The sequence below is a fragment of the Aulostomus chinensis genome, chromosome 13 (assembly GCF_037954235.1).
Source record: "Aulostomus chinensis isolate RoL2024-O1b breed Wild chromosome 13, RoL_Achi_v1.0, whole genome shotgun sequence".
Lineage (NCBI taxonomy): Eukaryota > Metazoa > Chordata > Actinopteri > Syngnathiformes > Aulostomidae > Aulostomus > Aulostomus chinensis.
The window spans coordinates 17,849,604-17,866,979 of NC_141332.1; the positions used below are offsets into that span (position 1 = coordinate 17,849,604).

Sequence of the window (17,376 nt, forward strand, 5' to 3'; positions counted from 1 at the left end):
TCAATTATCCAGGCCTAATTTTTACCATTCAAACCTGCATATTGGGGGGGGGGGGGGGGGGGGTTGAACAAAGGTGGACACTTACAGGTATCGCATTTCACTATTAAATCGTGTGATGGATATTTATACATCTTTGAATTATATTACTGGAAAACAAATAATTATAAAATGAAGTGATATTTAAGCAGCAGGTCCAACAGGACTTGAACCGATTAATGTGAACAGATTGCTGTTCAGATGTGGTGCACAAAGCAAACGTTCGAGGATAGAACATTAACCAGTAGTGTGTTTGTCCTCTAATATTGTAATATTATATATGGAAATTGTAATAGATCAAGAAGCCCTCCAGTTGGAACAGACTTGTTGTGCTGTGCCCCAGACACTCAGCTGGAGCCTTTGAGGGATTGTGAACTAAACCTGATGCCCTTTAATTGACCAGTTTCAATCATCACCAGACACCAGTCGCAGCTGGATTTAATCCACCAGATCGGTGTTGGCTTTCAATGGTCACATTAGCCTTATGCTCCTTATTTGTACGGCTCCATTTCAATGAAGTTTGTACAAAAGCAGCATTGCTATATTTAAACTGCAGTTTCAGGTGGTCGTATTTTAGGTTTCTGGAGTTACTCAGCAATCCTAAACTCTTTTTTTTTTTCTTTTTTTTTTTTAATTGTCGTGGACTGCATGAGCGCTTCAACAAACACGTCGACACATAATTCTTTGTATATTTTTTTGAATATAATTTATGAAATTTGCAACTCACAAAGCAATTTTCTAAGTTCTGGTAAAAACTCAGTTGGATTTAAATCTGTTTTTGAGGGAAAGCTGAATGTCAGCCGTTATGTCGGATTATCAAAACAAACCACACATACCTGCATTGACAATGGCGTCAATCTCCAGCGTGGTGATGTCACCCATGTGGACAGAAATCTTCCCATCCAGCTTTGCATTCCTGGGATACAGACTTTTTCCAGAACCTAGCGATGCTGGGACATACACATAAAATCAGTAATGATGAACCAAAAAGTTTTATTTACCTAGTACATTTAGAATAATCAATACCATTTACTACGTGTGTGTGTGTGCTTTTTCCTGATTTCTTATTGAACTGTTCATGGTTTATAGGACTTTAGGGCTGTAGTGGACAAAAGGTACAACACTCTCCTTAATTAAAGCTGTTGTCACAGAGAAATTACATTTTATGATACTCCTAAACTACTGTGGAACTAGATTAATACTGATATATGTAAATACTGAAACTAGAGAAATACACTCATTTCACCAACTGTGTTTATTCTAAATGTTTGTAATGATAATTGTACGGCTTCATTGAAATTTAAATTTCTGATACAACTGCTCGAATAAATGCTGTAAATATTTATCTTATAGGGTAATTAATGACAAAGGTCAAGCGGGTCAAGCAAATTTCACATTCAACTTGTGTGCATACAAAAACTGGGAGATTTGGCATAAAAGGTGCTCACGACTCCAACTGAATACTTCAAACACAGAATATACCATGGGGCTCAAGGGAGCAAGTGTATGTGTTAACTGGAGTGAATTCACTTCTCAGTGGAGTTACACATCCTTGCATTGCTGCTTCCAGACAAATCTCATCACCGCAGCCTCTCCAGCCAGCATGAAGGTACCAGTGAGTGAGATTGATGTGTGGGGTCTGACCTGCAGAGGGAGTCCAGACCGGAATTTCTTTCAGGGTGACATGCTTAGTCTTGTAGTACTGACGCCTGTCCGTCACCGACAGAGACAGCAAGAAGCCTGAGGTAGACAACAGAGGAAGACAGTCGGATTAAACATGTAGAAAACATTTGCCTTAGAATGACATTAAAGAGAGGCCCCGGGAAAATAAGGCAAAATAGTCCATCGTGTGTGATAGGATATTTTCAAGGTGCATCTTCATCAGCTCCCAAAATATTATCAAATACAAAATATCAAGTACTAGAAGAACAAAGTAGAAGTAAACATGAAATGTTGAATATCCATAAGAATTCATGAACACAGCTGAATTCACTGTCATATTCAAGCAAATATACCACAGCAGAAACTGCTCTGTTAATTTTCGCCCTAAGTAAACGTTGAATATTTTCATGTAGATTTAAATACCATAAGCTGTTTGATTGATATATCTATATTTGAGTACACTGTACTAGATGAGAGCAGCAGTTTGGACACTCTGGTCCCATCATTGACTAGTAGCTCTTAACACAAAGTAAATAATGTGAGTTTTTGGGTTTTGTTTTTCTTAATCTTGTTTTCACCTTTTTATTTTCCCTGTTTTCTCCCCAATTGTACATCACCAATTCACCTCACCGGGCCATCCCCATCACCACACTCTACCACATGCTTCCTCCACCACACGTGTGAAGTCATCAGCCACATCGCTTCACCTGATTCTGATGGGTTTCACAAGGAAGGGAGCACCACGTGGGAGGATCATGCCACACCCCATACCCCCCGTACCCCCATGAGGCAAACCAATGACAAGTGGTCAGCTCTAGCACGAGCTCACACCTGCCTCTAAAATGCCATTTGTGAGCAGATCTCTTGCTCTGGATTCAAATACACACAAACAAACACCTGCTGCTGAGTGAGACATTTAATTTTTTTAAGGAGAAAACACTAAACTGTCCATTCAGCGGCTTGTTCGCCTGACTGGAAGGATGAAACAACGCCCGGTGTGCTGGAAATTAAAAGAAGAGAAAGAAATTAAAACACAACAGATTGGGGCTCCTCCTTGACTTGCATGATTCTCAGGAATGTAATAGTAATCATCATCATTATAATGATAATGTGTCCACAGCGTGATTTGGTCCTTCACCCTGTTGTCTCACTGATCCACTTATGGTGGAAGTGGTGAGATGAACTGGTTGCAAGTTACTAAATAGCAATTAAGGTTCAGTGTCTTGCTCAAGGACATTTCAATAGTCTCTGGGGAGCCAGGGATTGAACCACTAACTTTCCTATTACCTCTACTTCCTACGCCCCAACAGCACAGTGCTGCAATAACTGTGCAATTAATCAAGATAATTTACTAAGTATACTTAAAAAGATTTTAATGACACAGCTTATACATGATGAACTTGGTTTTCCTCATTTCATCTCAATATATTTCAATGTATTTTGGATCAGATTTTGGTCCATTTTTATATAATGAAAGATACAACTGCGTGTAAACAGCTAGATGAATAACACTGGGTGCAACTGAGTGCAGTTTTCCTTCAGGAAATTACTTTAAAGAGCACTCCAGCCATGATGAGGGAGTCTTGTTGCTCCTTCACTTGCCAAACCCACATTTAAAGGTCCTGCAGGGGATTGAACTCCTGACATTTTGGTACCAGGCTTGCTTCTGTAACATTTAGAACAGCTGCCCTTGACATTATGTTCATTGCCTTTAGTATAAATAGAGTTAATTCATTTGATCAAGTTGGAACTTAAACTTAAGTTTATGTTCAATTACACTCTGAGTTTAATGTAATGTTGAACCCATATGATGCTTGAGTAAATATGGTGTGTTTGTACGCACTCTTGCAGGGGTGTCATAGTTATTTAGTATCAACCATGTGATATAATCAGTAGTGTTTGTTAGTCCTGTGACAGCTGATGAGAGGGCGGCTGCATGTGTCAGCAATTACCAAAACAATTCCTGCTGAAGCTTTAAAACATGTCAACCTTCTGTTGAGGAATGTTTTAATAGTCTCACCCTTGGCCACCGTCCAGTCTCCCGCAGAGGAATCCAGGTTAACTGGCAGGTCCATGGCGGCCATCGTCCCGCGATGAAAAAACTGTCCCAGTGTGACTGTGCTCACTCCGAGGGCTGCGCCGAGAGCAACCCTACCTAGTCCGCCAATTTTCAGCCGGGATACTGTGGGACTCTCCCCCGGGCTGGGCTTACGGACTGCAGTTGAAAAGTTAGCTCGGGGTGCAGCGTTAATATGGCCGCGTACGGGACCTGTTGCTGTCCTCCATTGCAACTGGGGGTTGCCAGGAGTCACTATGTGTTTGAACTTGAAGCCCCTCTGAATGCTAGCACTGACACCGGTGTTCAGAGGGGCTCTGATGGATGAAAATAGAGATGACAGTGCTGCCATGGCGCAAAGACAACCAGAGGATTCGAATTACTGCCGTTTCACTGAGGCTAGACTGCTGTCAAATACACCGTTAACAGGTTTCGTTTTCGATTCGAGAGCCCTGGATACACTCATTTGTCAGTTTCCATGTGCCATTTTGTTTTGGAGTGTGGAATATACCATGGTATTTAGGAGGGGTGCTAACGGGTCACCGCAAAAACTGTCAGTTGCTCAATATCGTGAGTAGTGTCCGGTTATTAAGATTAAAGTTAACATATTTTTTTTTCAATATAAGATACCTAATACTAGTTGAACAATGCTTTAAAAATCTACATTCCACGGTGAAAACTCCATTAAAGGTGATATGGAAGAGCCGAAGTGAACACCCATCAACTACCGGGGTCTTTAAGGACTGTCGGAAATATGAAATATCACTTTCGAATAGCCAGCCGGGTTTAAAGAAAATATATAAATGATATATGATTTAAAAATCAGTCTGCAATACATTCCGTTTAAGGAAAATATTAATTCAAATAATGTTAAGAAGAAAGTAGGACATTGGTGAAAAACTCATATTCCTGAAATTTACTGTGGAGGAGATGTTAGACAGGTGACATATTTTCACATGAATGGATGTAGTACTAGGCAGCATGGTGGTGCAGTGGTTAAAACTGTCGCCTCACAGCAAAGAGGCTTCAGGTTCAAATCCCACAATAAATGTGGTATTAAAGTACAATATATTTATAAGGACATACTAATATAAATTGTATACTATATACTTGTATACTGCTTATCCCATTTAGGGGAGGTGGCTTGGTTGGCAGTTCATCGCAGGACCAACACATATGGACAAACAACCATTCACACTCACAGTCAATTTAGAGTATCAACCAGCCTCGTCCCCTCTTGATGTCTTTGGACTGTGGGAGGAAGCTGGAGTACCAGAGAGAACACACACAGGAACAGGGAGAACATGCAGACTCCACACAGAAAGATCCTGTGCTGGAGCCAGGACTCAAACCCAGAACCTTCTTGCTGTGAGGAGACCTGTGCTAAACACTGCACCACCACGATACAATATGTATGTTGTTGTATAATATGAAACTATAAGTCCTATTTCTGTTTAAATTGGTCAGTTGAACATTAGCTAGGCTAGAACACATCCCTGAAGACATTAGTACATGAGCAGTTTTGTCTTCCCCAAGTGGATGATAGAAGAGCTATTACCCTTGTTACAAGTTTTCTACACGTATATTAAGCGGTTGAAGAATTCCTCCTAAACACAACACAATGTCATGACACGGACATAATCTGGATTGTTTTCTGAAACTGGACAATATGTGTGTTTTGGCTTTAATACAATGAAATTACTATAACAATACTACTAAATTTGAAATATCAAACTTGCCATCGTATCAGAATATATTCATCATGCTATCACATGCTTCTATTTTTTTTAAAACTGTAAAACTTGAATTGAACTTTTTATTTTTCAATACATATCTTTTGTGCTTGCAGTGACAAGTGAGACAAGGAAGAGGGGTTGTCCATCCATCCATTCAGTATATCTCATATCTGGTTTCCCACATATGCTGTCTAACCTACACTTGCTCCTACACACTGTCTAATATGCATCACTCACAAAGCAAGTCAATCAAAAGTTGTAGCCTTGTCACATTTCCGCTTAGCGGAAACTGAAAAAAAAAAAGGAACAAGCAACTCATACAAAGCAACAGACCACAAGCCGCCCAGTCTTAGGGAAGAACCTGCGACACACACTTACATAAAACCAGTGAAACGTCCTCAGAGGCCTGACAAAGACGCAGGGGTACCCCTGTTTCAATCTCTCAAACTTAACCCAAGGAGACTGCATTACGGTATGTTGTATGGTATTGTCTTTATACATCTATGAGTGTGCGTGTTTTTGTTTGACAGCATGGCAGAAAGCATAAAGACAGAGAAATGTAGAAGCTGGGTGTGTATGTATGAGACATAATTGTGTACTTATTTAGGTTGCATTCCTTTAGAAAGTACAGTCATAAAGAGGTAACAAATCAGAGATCTAAATTTACTTTCAAAAATAGATATAGAGAGAAAATTTTAGGCTTCCAATCAAGGTAAATGTTGTCTATTGTTGCCTTGTTATTGTCTTTAATATCAGTTGATTAAATGTTTAAAAGCATATGCGAAATATGATGTACTTGTGTTTAATATAAGATAACTACCACACTGACATGCGTGTAGAAGGGGATTGTATTGGCTTGTATTGTAAATTTCTACCCTTGGGTGGGTCACAAAGCGGAATTGTGTGTCCCTAGTGATAGCTGAAGGCAGAAACAGGAAGTGCTCATCAAACTGGACATGTTGTCAGAATACACTCGCCCAAAAAGTTTGTGTCAAGTGTTACACAGCACCATGTGATATTGAGCCATGGATTAAAGCTTTTCTTCTAACAGTGAATTGAGAAAGGACATCTGATCATTTAATTCTTATTTCATTTTTTTAGGTAGTCTTTAATAGCTAATCTTTACATAAATCTGAATTTATATTAAAAACAAAATAAATCAAATCCTCTTGACTAATAATCAAGACTGTGCACATGCTGTTAATTAGAAACTCCCATGTAAGAAGATGACCCCTGCATCACTGAGAAGTTCATTTTCATTTTCATTGCACTGGAGGTTGCAAACTGATCCACTTGGACGACTGAACGTGTTGCAAAGGCATGAATTGTGTCATGTCTTACTCTCACATTGACATTTAGAGTATCAGAGCTCTGAATAGCTAGGACAAAACATAAATAGATGAATATATAAACACATGAATATTAGCATTGTAATACATCTGATACAAAATTTTTCATGTCATGCTTTAAATAATTATATTGTCAATGAAATGAATGTGCTGGAAAACCAAAGAAAGTAACAACATAAAAGGAAGCCTTGTATTCTTCTTGGTTGGTTCATTGTCAGAAACATTAGAACAGCTTTTACTACTCATAAGCCACTTACTTTGAATTAGAGCAGAATTTTATTATGTGTATTTAATCCATTCACGTTTGAAAATTATGCTAAATCTCTCTGATCCTGTCTATATTGTTTCACTCTCGTTTAGTATCTCTCTCCTCTGTCAGACATGTCTCGTGCATTTCACTCTGGTTCTCTTCACCCAGTATGGCAGCGTGGGACCTGTCCATCACGGTGGAGGACCTGGGTCCTGATGCCCCACCTGTCACCATCAGTGTGACCTCTGACCTCCATGTGGGGGGAGTCATTGTCAAGCTGGTTGAGAAGACACGTGAGTCACTTTCTTTCTTCCTCTCTTAGGTTTTACACAGACATATGAAACTTTAGGAATAATACTTGCCTCATGATGATTTAGTACTCTGCATTTTACACACACAAGGACACACAGCGACACAAACATGCATGATCACAACTAAAAACAGGACAACGTGTAAGATTATTATTGTGAATTTATTATTATTATTCAGTGGATTCCTGTTTCTCGTGTAGAGGGTTTGCAGGAATCCCCCACAGCACATTGGATTAATGCCTCTCCCCGTTAAGAACTACGCTGTGTGCATTTACACACGGGGCACAGCAGCATGACTTCAGTGATAATTTAATCTCTGACTGTATCGGTGTTTTGGTAGATTTACAAGTGGCTTCTTTACGGTCCCCTCAGCAGAAACCAATTTATTTGCAATGCATCGATGTGCAGGCACACCTGGCTCTTAAAGGGAATGGGAGAGATACACTCAGATTTATTGCTACTGCCTTGTCGTGCTGTTATCTTTTAGACTGCCATGTTTCATCTCATTGTCACCCCCTGAAACACATCAACTTTCGAGTAAACAAAGCATAGCATGTCCTCTTGGATGCAGTCATCTTGCTCCTCCTGAAAACTCTCGTCACAGAAACAATAATGAAAATGCTATTTGCTAAATTGTCATTTAATTAAAATACAATTTGTAATACTTATTTTTGGCCCAAAAGGTTTTAACAACCACTGGGATACAAGAAGCTAGAGAACTCAACTGCACATACATACACAGAGAGAGACAGGAACTTGTACTGTATATCAGCAGCCAAACGATCATTAATAATTTGTCTTCAATGTTATTTGATTCCCATTCAAGTACTCTTCCTGTGAAACAACATCAATATCAAGTTTTGAAAGAGGAAGTATGTCTGCACTTGGCTTACCTGCCCTCTGTTTATGTGAAAAAGACAACCTTGAACTTGACACTAAGTAGATTCATTTAATGAATTGAGTTTTTCATCTGTTTCATTCGTGTCCTCTGCAGAGATCAAACGGGACTGGTCGGACTATGCCCTGTGGTGGGACCAGAGGCAGAGATGGCTTCTGCGGACAGCCTGGACTCTGGAGAAGTGTGGCATCCATGCCGACGCCCGGCTTCTCTTCATGCCCCAACACAAACCCTTGAGGCTGGGCCTGCCCAATGGAATTACCCTAAGGCTTCGCGCCTGCTTCTCCAACCCCGTCTTTCAGACCGTGATGGGCATCTGCAAACTGCTCAGTGAGTCTTTTGTGATGAATGTAAATGTGGTTTCCATCAAATCCAACACATTTTCCATTAACAGTTTTCTTTTTCTCACCTTTCTTCCTTCATCTTCTCTGTCTGCAAGTCATCACACCACAGTAACTGTTAACAACTATCCATTAAAATGTGCAAAAGTATCTCGTTTATATGTTGCATTGTAATTGGCTGTTGCAAAACAAACACACACACACACACACACACACACACACACACACACACACACACGCGCACATTCTCTCTGTCTCGCCGTTGCCAGATAAGATGGATTTCGCCATCTGTTTCATACTTTCATTCACTCTATATTTGGCAGTTGTTGGTCTCAATTCCTCACAAGAAACCCTACGAGGTGACAGCAAAATAGAAGCAGCAGGGAGTGAAGAAATAATGAAGTCTGTCAGTACTCAAGCAGCTTAGAGGCAATAGAGAAACAGGCTGAGCTTTTTTTTAATCAATGTGACAATCTAGCAGGTATAGTTCAAATAAGGTTTTATCCTCTCGTTGATAAAGACAAAGGATACTCTTTAACTAGAGGATAAAACCAAAGACGAACCTTCAATTTTCAGTTATTCAGAAACTATAATTGTGAGTCTTTACATCAGCCAAGTATTCACAGCAGAGTTATGATTGAAGGGTCTGACGGTAGGATCACTGCTGGCAATCGCAGATTTACAAGCCAGGATTAATAAGAAATTACTGAGTAATTGTCTGCCTTCTGAATAATGAGAAAAGCCTTGGTAGTGCCACGTAAACATCTATTGAATGTGAATGAAATTGCTTGAACTGCAACTGGTTGCAGATTGGCAACACTCGACGAGATCATGTGATGACAACAGTGAAGGAAGAAGTAACTGAGCACTGTCTCGAATGCCAAAGATGTTGGTACATCCCACAGAGCCCAATTTAAACCTTTACATTTCATCCACTTCAGAGACCAAAGCAGATGTCTAAATGAAACTTGCCACTTAATGACTCTGACGTGATTTGAACACGCAACCTTCTGATCTGGAGTCAGACGCGCTACCATTGCGCCACAGAGTCTGTTTCTGACATGTGTATTTCTGTAACTACATAGTGCAGATATTATGCAATGTTACAGATTAGTTTGAGTAATTTAATACTTTTGTTATCCAGATGTTATGTGCCTACAGCAGAGGACGAAACATTATGATACTTAGGTAAGAATATTTGGGAACTTGTTGGTGGGATTGGTACAGGTTGACAGATATCTATGGGTTTATTTTATATTTAAAAGTCAGGGAACTTTGTGACAGGTTCAAGAATTTTGGGGTGAAATCAAGCAATGTATGTGATCAAAGTAAAATTGCTCCTATGATCAACAACTGTATGATAATACCTTCATTAGAAAAGGTGAACTTCCTTGACCCTGACGTGATTTGAACACACAACCTTCTGATCTGATGCACGACCACTGCTCCACAGTGTCCCATCCGTCTATTTTCTTCTGCTTATTCCTGTTAAGGGTCGCGGGGGGGCTGGAGCCTATCCCACCGGATACGGGCGGGAGGCAGGGTTCACCCTGGACAGTTCACCAGTCCATCGCAGGGTCAACATATGTAGAAAAACAACCATTCACACCTACGGTCAATTTAGAGTACCCAATTGCATGTCTTTGGATGGTGGGAAGAAGCCAGAGTACTCCCAGAGAACCCACACAGGCACAGGGTAACATGGAAACTTCACACAGAAAGAGCCAGGACTTGACCCAAAACCTTCTTGCTGTAAGGCGACAGCGCTAACCACTGCACCCCCGTGCCACCTTTGCCACAGTGTCTGTTTTAGTGTAAATAGGAATTGTGTGCAGGTGTCACTCTGCAAGTTAGTCTGAATGAAGTAACACAGAAGTTTTTTAAGCTGTTACGTGACCACAGCAGAGGGCTAAACATTGTGATGCTTAGATTCCTGAACTTTGGTGCATTGGAGGTAGAACTGGAGTTGCTTGATGCAAAATAAGTTTGGAGTCAGGCAGTAATCAGCATTTGTATCAGGAAAGTGTATGACACAGTGCAGAAGTATCTGTTGTTTAATGCATTATATTTCAGAAGACTGCCAATTCAATTTTCATCATTTGTGGTGTAAAGGTCACATTGTTTCTTTGTGGACTTAAAACTTGGTCAATCTCTTAAGACGCCACAAGTATATTGACCCTGATGTGATTTGAACACACAACCTTCTGATCTGGAGTCAGACGCGCTACCATTGCGCCACAGGGTCTTCTTGTATAATTTAAGGAGGATGAACCCTTGAACAGTCACTGTATTGGTTTTCCTACCGCTATCAATTTTTGCAAGCATCTTGGTATTACAGCTGACTGAATTTTTGTTAATTCTCTGCCTTCTGCTATTTCACACAGATATCCGTCACCCTGAGGAGCTCTCTCTCCTTCGGCCTGTAGAGGAGAAGAAAAAGAAGAAGGATAAAGACCCTGCAGAGGAAATTTACGACCTGACTGAGTTGCCGTTGTCTTCGGGTACAATCGTTATTGTTCATTCACACTCCAGACTTGACCGTGCATGCCAGCATATAATAAAATACATTTAATGGCTTCAGCTTTGAAAATGCTCCATGTAGCAAATGCTGAAGTTTTAACGTGATTTAAAAAAAATACAGATTCCTTGTGCTGCCACAATTGAGCTGTCAGGATTTCGAGTGATTCAATTATAAGTGTTTCCTTTTTCAGGACATAACTCTGAATTTTAAGCCCTGCTATCAATCTCAGCACAAATAAAACAAGAAAAAATTTGGATCTTAAAGAAGATTCATACACGGATAGATTTTTGTAAATAGAGCACATAAATATTGTGCATTAGGAAATGTGTTTAGAGACACTTTTGTTTCCTGACTTTAAGAGAGTATTTGTCACTATAAGTCTCCCACTCTTCATCACAGCATCCCGGCCTAGTTTGTATGATGGCATGCCGGCTCATTTTGTTGACTCACCCCAAATGGAGGCCATCTATAAGATGCTGTCAATCAACCAGCCTCCACCTGTCCCTGAGGTCATAGCCAAGCAGTATCGGCCCGCCAGTGTGGTGGACAAGGCCCACATCAATGGCAGGTATACCTACAAACAGACTTGGATAATGAAGCTTTCCTTGTTTAAGTTAGGATCAACACCTCACATGTCAAGTGATGAAAGTGACATTCACCTCTGGTCTTGTCCCACCTTCTTCATTTCTGATCTACTTCGACTTGCCTGTCATAGTATTCAGCTTGGCAGAGATGAGGGACTGGCTTCCACAAAAGTGTTGATCATATTCTTATTTTGTATGGGTTTGGCGCAATAATTCATAAAGCAAGGAAATGAGATGCTGGGTTTGAATGAACAGCTTTATTGACACGTTTTTGACTTCACAGAGGTGCGTTTCACCATGGGACTGCAGCAGGATTAATTAGTTAGTTGTTGAAAATTAGCAATTGATGGAAACGAGTCAGTTAGGAAATATATTTCAGAAGCATAATAGGAATTTATATATATATATACAGTATATATGTGTATTCTCTCTGTCTCTCTCAGGTGGTTGGACTCATCCCGTTGTCTCATGCAGCAGGGCATCCAAGAAAATGACAGACTCTGGTTTCGCTTCAAGTACTTTGCCTTCTATGAAATAGAGCCGAAGGTGTGTGTGTGTGTGTGTGTGTGTGTGTGTGTGTGTGTGTGTGTGTGTGTGTGTGTGTGTGTGTGTGTGAGAGAGAGAGAGAGAATGTGTGTCCATGCTGTTTTTATTCATGTAAACCAAAACAAATTGATTGAGATTGACTGTTACTCATCTTGAAAAGTTGGATAAAGTGCAGAAAAAATACATTTAATTTGGCCCAGGTTCATATGTATGTATGTATATCATTCTATTCTTTCCTTCCCCCACTTTGTGTCTGTGTTCACAGTCGTTGTCTCTGTTTTCAGTATGACGTGGTGCGTCTCACCCAGCTATATGAGCAGGCCCGCTGGGCCATCCTACTGGAGGATATTGACTGCACTGAAGAAGAAATGATGCTTTTTGGAGCATTGCAGGTAGAGCAGACTGCTACATTTAAGGAAAACCTGACTGAATGACATAACCTTAGCAGTTTTGTGCTCTAACATTTAGCAGTGAAAATCATGTGGTGTCTTTGCTCTGTCTCAAACACATGCAGTACCACATCAGTAAGGTGTCGCAGTCAGAGCCCCAGATGCAGAGCTCCAGTGCAGCCATGGACGACCTGGAGTCAGCGCTACAGTCCCTGGAGGTCAAGATGGAGGGAGAGAGCAGCTCCGCGTCTGAAATGCTGGTCAGAAACATTGGATGTATATTTATACTTTTTAAGGGAACTGTTGTAAAAGTTGGGGAGAAATTATCTCAATTAAGTTCTGACAGAAAATTATTTATTCCTTTAAGATGAAAACAAATGTGAGTTACATCCTTTAACATTTTATGGGTCATTGGAGGTTCAAAGACTGTCATTCATAACAAGATAATACAAATTGTATTTACCTATTTTCTAGATTATACTCTCTTTCTGGATTTTAAATGAAAAGAAAAAAAATTTGGTGTACTGAAATTAATGAAGGGGCAGCACGATGGTGCAGTGGTTAGCACTGTCACCTCACAGCAAGAAGGTTCGGGGTTCGAGCCCCGGCTCCAGCACAGATACTCCGGCTTCCTCTCACAGTCCAAAGACTTCAAGAGGGGACGAGGCTGATTGATACTCTAAATTGACCGTAGGTGTGACTGTGAGTGTGAATGGTTGTCTGTCTCTATGTGTTGGCCCTGTGATGGACTGGTGACCCGTCCAGGGTGAACCCTGCCTCTCGCCCGAAGGCTGCTGGGATAGACTCCAGCCCCCCCGCGACCCTTAACAAGACAAGTGGTAGAAAATGGATGGAAATTAATGAAAACTTTTTTTCTCTTATCCAGGATGACATGACCGCACCAGAACTCAACGATTATTTAAAGTTATTCAGGTACTCAGTCCTGGATTGGATTTATTTTAAAACTAAGCCTCTCTCTCTCTCTCTCTCTCTCTCTCTCTCTCTCTCTCTCTCTCTCTCTCTCTCTCTCTCTCTCTCTCTCTCTCTCTCTCTCTCTCTAATATTGCACTTGTCATGCATCCACAGGGGGGATGTCTTAACAAATTGGTTTCATTGCTTGTTGTTGAAACTGAGTTGTGAATCTATGTTTTAGGCCTAAACGCTTAACTCTGAAAGGATACAAGCAGTACTGGTTCAAGTTCCAGGATACCTCCATCTCTTATTTCAAGAGCAAAGAGGAGAGTATCGGGGAACCTATTCAACAGATTAACCTCAAAGGTACATAAACTATTGTTGTACTCTTTCATCCAGTAATTTCCTAAACTCTGTCTGTCTAACCTTCTACAACACAAACAATGCACTCACTAATCTCTCATAAGAGTATGTGTATTAGTGCTTTATGATGATCACCTGCACATCTCAAATTCCATTAGATGTTACGTCATTCGTTATTTAATTTCAGGGTTCAGAACAGGATTCTGGGATTATAATGAGGAAATATGGCAGATATAAAACACACAAACAAAAAAGAACAGCATATTACAGAGGATGTGGACTGCATTCTCGACATCCCATGAATTCAAGTTCGATGTACATCAGTCACCATCTTGATGCACTCCATAAATCTGTAATGTCCCCAGCTACACTAACATCTCCATGAGCCTGCCTTGAGCTACAGTAAATGCTAACATCATCACTCTTGTTTGCTCTCACGAACAAAGCTAACATGCTATTGTTTCACAGGTACTGTATTTGATTTCCAATTTTTGGTCATAAATCTTGGAGACATTTTGATGTGATAATACCACTGAGAAATTGAATAAATTACCTATGTGATGACACTTGAATCATGAGTTTGTGAAATTCATGTCGTGTGAATCCATCTAATAGCTGAGACATTTCATTTAAAATCACAAACTGGTGCCAGAGGTCATTAGGACTGATCCTTTGGTGACTGTGAATGCCAAATTTCACCACCATCCACCTTTGGGGATATTTCAGTTTCAGTAAGTGGTTGACCACCAGACTGATGTTGATGCTGTAGAACCACAATAGTAGCATAGATGTTACTTTGATACTTGTCCTGCACACAGGCTGTGAGGTGGCCCCGGATGTTAACATGGGGGCCCAAAAGTTCCTCATCAGGCTCCTGATACCTGCACCTGAGGGCATGAATGAGGTCTACCTGCGCTGTGAAAATGTGAGGCCAAACAAACAACTGTGTGTGTGTGTGTGTGTGTGTGTGTGTGTGTGTATATGAGTGATATCTTTCATGTCTGTTATATCCACCACATCAACACTTCCATCCTGTCTCCGGGCCTCTAGGAGCAGCAGTATGCTCAGTGGATGGCAGGTTGTCGTCTGGCCTCCAAAGGTAAGAGCCTGGCAGACAGCACTTTCCAGAGTGAGATCCAGAGCATCCGCTCCTTCCTGGCTATGCAAAAGACCCCCTCTAGTTCCCATGGCAACTCCCCTGCCACAGATGAAAGCATCAACCCTCACAGCCTGGTGTCACCACGCTACCATAAGAAGTACAAAACCAAACAGGTACAAGAAGAGCAGGAGAGGTCTACTATTAAAGAGATGCGCAGACAGATATAAAAAAAAATGTAGAATTTATGATGTTACTCATTTTCTTCAGATTACATCAAATGTGTTCTGAGTTCAACAGGCTGCTACAGTAGAGTGCAGAACTACTGAATTACTCTGATTATTTATTTTTTGATTCCATGTGACAATGTGTAAATGAGGCAAATTACAGTCTGAAACCTTTTTCTGGTACAGAAATTTGGCACTACTGATGATCTTTTTTTGGTGGCTGCAACTATTACCAAGTTAATGCTATTGAAGCAGCAAGTATGTGATTACATCTGACATTTCTCCTGACCCCCCAGCTGACCTCTCGTATCCTGGACGCCTACCAGAACGTGGCCCAGCTCTCACTGACAGATGCAGTAATGCGCTTCCTGCAGATCTGGCAGGCCCTGCCTGACTTTGGCCTCTCATATGTTGTTGTCAGGTTCAGTTTCAAGCTTACTTTTTATGATTTAGTGTTTATGACTGCCAGTTAGCTTATATTCCAGACTATTTTGCCATACTATAAAAATTAAGATAGCCCAATAAATCAAAATTACTATCTGTATGGCTGCATTCCTTTCTCTCTCTCTCTAACAGTAATAGGGAGTATTATTATTTAATAGTCTTTTAAGGGTCTTTTTAGGACAGAGAGAAACTCACAAGGGTAACTGGATGTAACATAAATAAAATGGAACATAAAAGACCTGTCAATCTTCACTTAAAAGATTGACTTCTCTTTCAAAGCAAAGTCTTTAAAGAGAGGAAACTGAAGCTAGGTGTTTTTGTCCAACAGGTTCAAAGGCAGCCGTAAAGACGAGGTACTGGGCATTGCTCCCAGCCGTCTGATCCGCATCGACCTGGGTGTGGGTGATGTGGTGAAGACCTGGCGCTACAACAATATGAAGCAGTGGAACGTCAACTGGGACATACGACAGGTAAGATTCTTAATTTTAGGTCCTACCCCTGCTTCCTGAAAAAAAAGTATATATATATATATATATATATATATATATATATATATATATATATATATATATATATATATATATATATATATATATATAAAAGGTGAAATGTATTTTCATAGTGACAAGTTGACCTATTGGAGCATGTGGTCATAATGAGGTACAACCACAGCAGGTTTTACTTTCATATCATGATAGTTCCGGTTGTCCCCTGCTCGTGTCAGTGACTTTGAACAGACAACGTTTTGTTGTGATCCCTCTCTTCATTAGTGGACAATGTAATTCTTGCATGTCCGTTGGATCACTAGAGAGGGCGGAGCCCATTTCAACTGAAATGGGGGAAAGATAGCAAAGGCCACCAAAGGTCAGATTCATACCAGTAGGAGAATTATGTCAGGGAGGACAGTTTAAGTTCATCCATGGAAAAATAGCAACAGACAGCTTGTGAGATAGCGCTGATTCCAGCAGCCATGACATTTGCGCTCAAAACAAGCCTTCAGAAAATCTAGACACCCGGTTTGACATAATCTCATTAATGCTGCCTATAAAATGAGGAGTTCTCATTGTTTAATGGTTATTTCAATGCATAAGCTGACATCCTCTCAGCCCTGGTTACCATTTACAGAACTTCATTTGTGCTTTTCTGTGCCTGTTTTCCAACTTTGACAGGTGGCCATCGAGTTTGAAGGGAACATCAACATCGCCTTTAGCTGTGTGACAGCCGACTGTAAAATCGTTCACGAGTTTATCGGAGGCTATATTTTCATGTCAACACGCAGCCGTGAGAAGAGCGACACACTCAATGAGGAGCTCTTCCACAAGCTGACCGGCGGACATGAAGCTCTCTAGGATTAAAAACACACACAAAAAAAAAAACTTGGATCGTCATCATCATCATCATCATCATCATCATCATCATCATACTCATCCTTGTGGGTCTGTCAGTGGAAAACCATGTGGGACAATTTTACATTCCAGTTAGGCAAGATAAGATCTAAGTAGCCTCTGTTCAAATCTAGCGGTGAAAGGAAGACTAAATACATTCAGGCTCTTCATTCTGCATAATAAACAGCAGAGTTACTGGGCATCTGGTTTGGGATCAGCAGCTCTGGCAATCAAAACTCATGAAAATGTAAAATTTGTTGGGTCTGCCAG

At 40.6% G+C, this 17,376-nt stretch overlaps 2 protein-coding genes and 2 non-coding genes across 6 annotated transcripts in view; 1 reads left to right on the forward strand and 3 right to left on the reverse strand.

Annotated features, from left to right (window-relative positions):
- macrod1 (mono-ADP ribosylhydrolase 1) overlaps nt 1–4,258 on the reverse strand; it is a 130,634-nt gene extending 126,376 nt beyond the window's left edge. For all 3 annotated transcript variants that reach the window (XM_086221761.1, XM_086221760.1, XM_086221762.1), the window contains exons 1-3: nt 3,719–4,258; nt 1,681–1,776; nt 873–986 (exon numbers count right to left, since the gene is read on the reverse strand). In XM_086221761.1, the coding sequence (XP_086077887.1) occupies nt 873–986; nt 1,681–1,776; nt 3,719–4,106 (598 nt within the window). In that variant the 5' untranslated portion in view covers nt 4,107–4,258. The remainder of the gene's footprint in view (nt 1–872; nt 987–1,680; nt 1,777–3,718) is intronic.
- A 1,569-nt stretch (nt 4,259–5,827) lies between these two features.
- fermt3b (FERM domain containing kindlin 3b) lies at nt 5,828–17,097 on the forward strand. The gene is made up of 15 exons (XM_086221763.1): nt 5,828–5,962; nt 7,258–7,382; nt 8,395–8,628; nt 11,024–11,140; nt 11,560–11,728; nt 12,188–12,290; nt 12,575–12,682; nt 12,805–12,939; nt 13,566–13,612; nt 13,833–13,957; nt 14,773–14,879; nt 15,005–15,226; nt 15,574–15,698; nt 16,050–16,191; nt 16,891–17,097. The coding sequence occupies exons 2-15, from the start codon at nt 7,259–7,261 to the stop codon at nt 17,068–17,070; spliced, it is 1,938 nt and encodes a 645-aa protein (XP_086077889.1). The 5' UTR covers nt 5,828–5,962; nt 7,258; the 3' UTR covers nt 17,071–17,097.
- On the reverse strand, nt 9,619–9,690 carry trnaw-cca (transfer RNA tryptophan (anticodon CCA)). Its single transcript has one exon. It is a non-coding gene; the product is annotated as a tRNA-Trp (tRNA).
- On the reverse strand, nt 10,813–10,884 carry trnaw-cca (transfer RNA tryptophan (anticodon CCA)). The gene has a single exon. It is a non-coding gene; the product is annotated as a tRNA-Trp (tRNA).
- Nucleotides 17,098–17,376: the final 279 nt, after the last annotated feature.

Coding starts and splice junctions, on each gene's coding strand:
- fermt3b (XM_086221763.1), top strand. CDS start 7,259: ATGGCAGCGTGGGACCTGTCCATCACGGTGGAGGACCTGGGTCCTGAT. Junction 8,629..11,023: donor GGGCATCTGCAAACTGCTCA/GTGAGTCTTTTG, acceptor TATTTCACACAG/ATATCCGTCACCCTGAGGAG. Junction 14,880..15,004: donor TCTACCTGCGCTGTGAAAAT/GTGAGGCCAAAC, acceptor CCGGGCCTCTAG/GAGCAGCAGTATGCTCAGTG.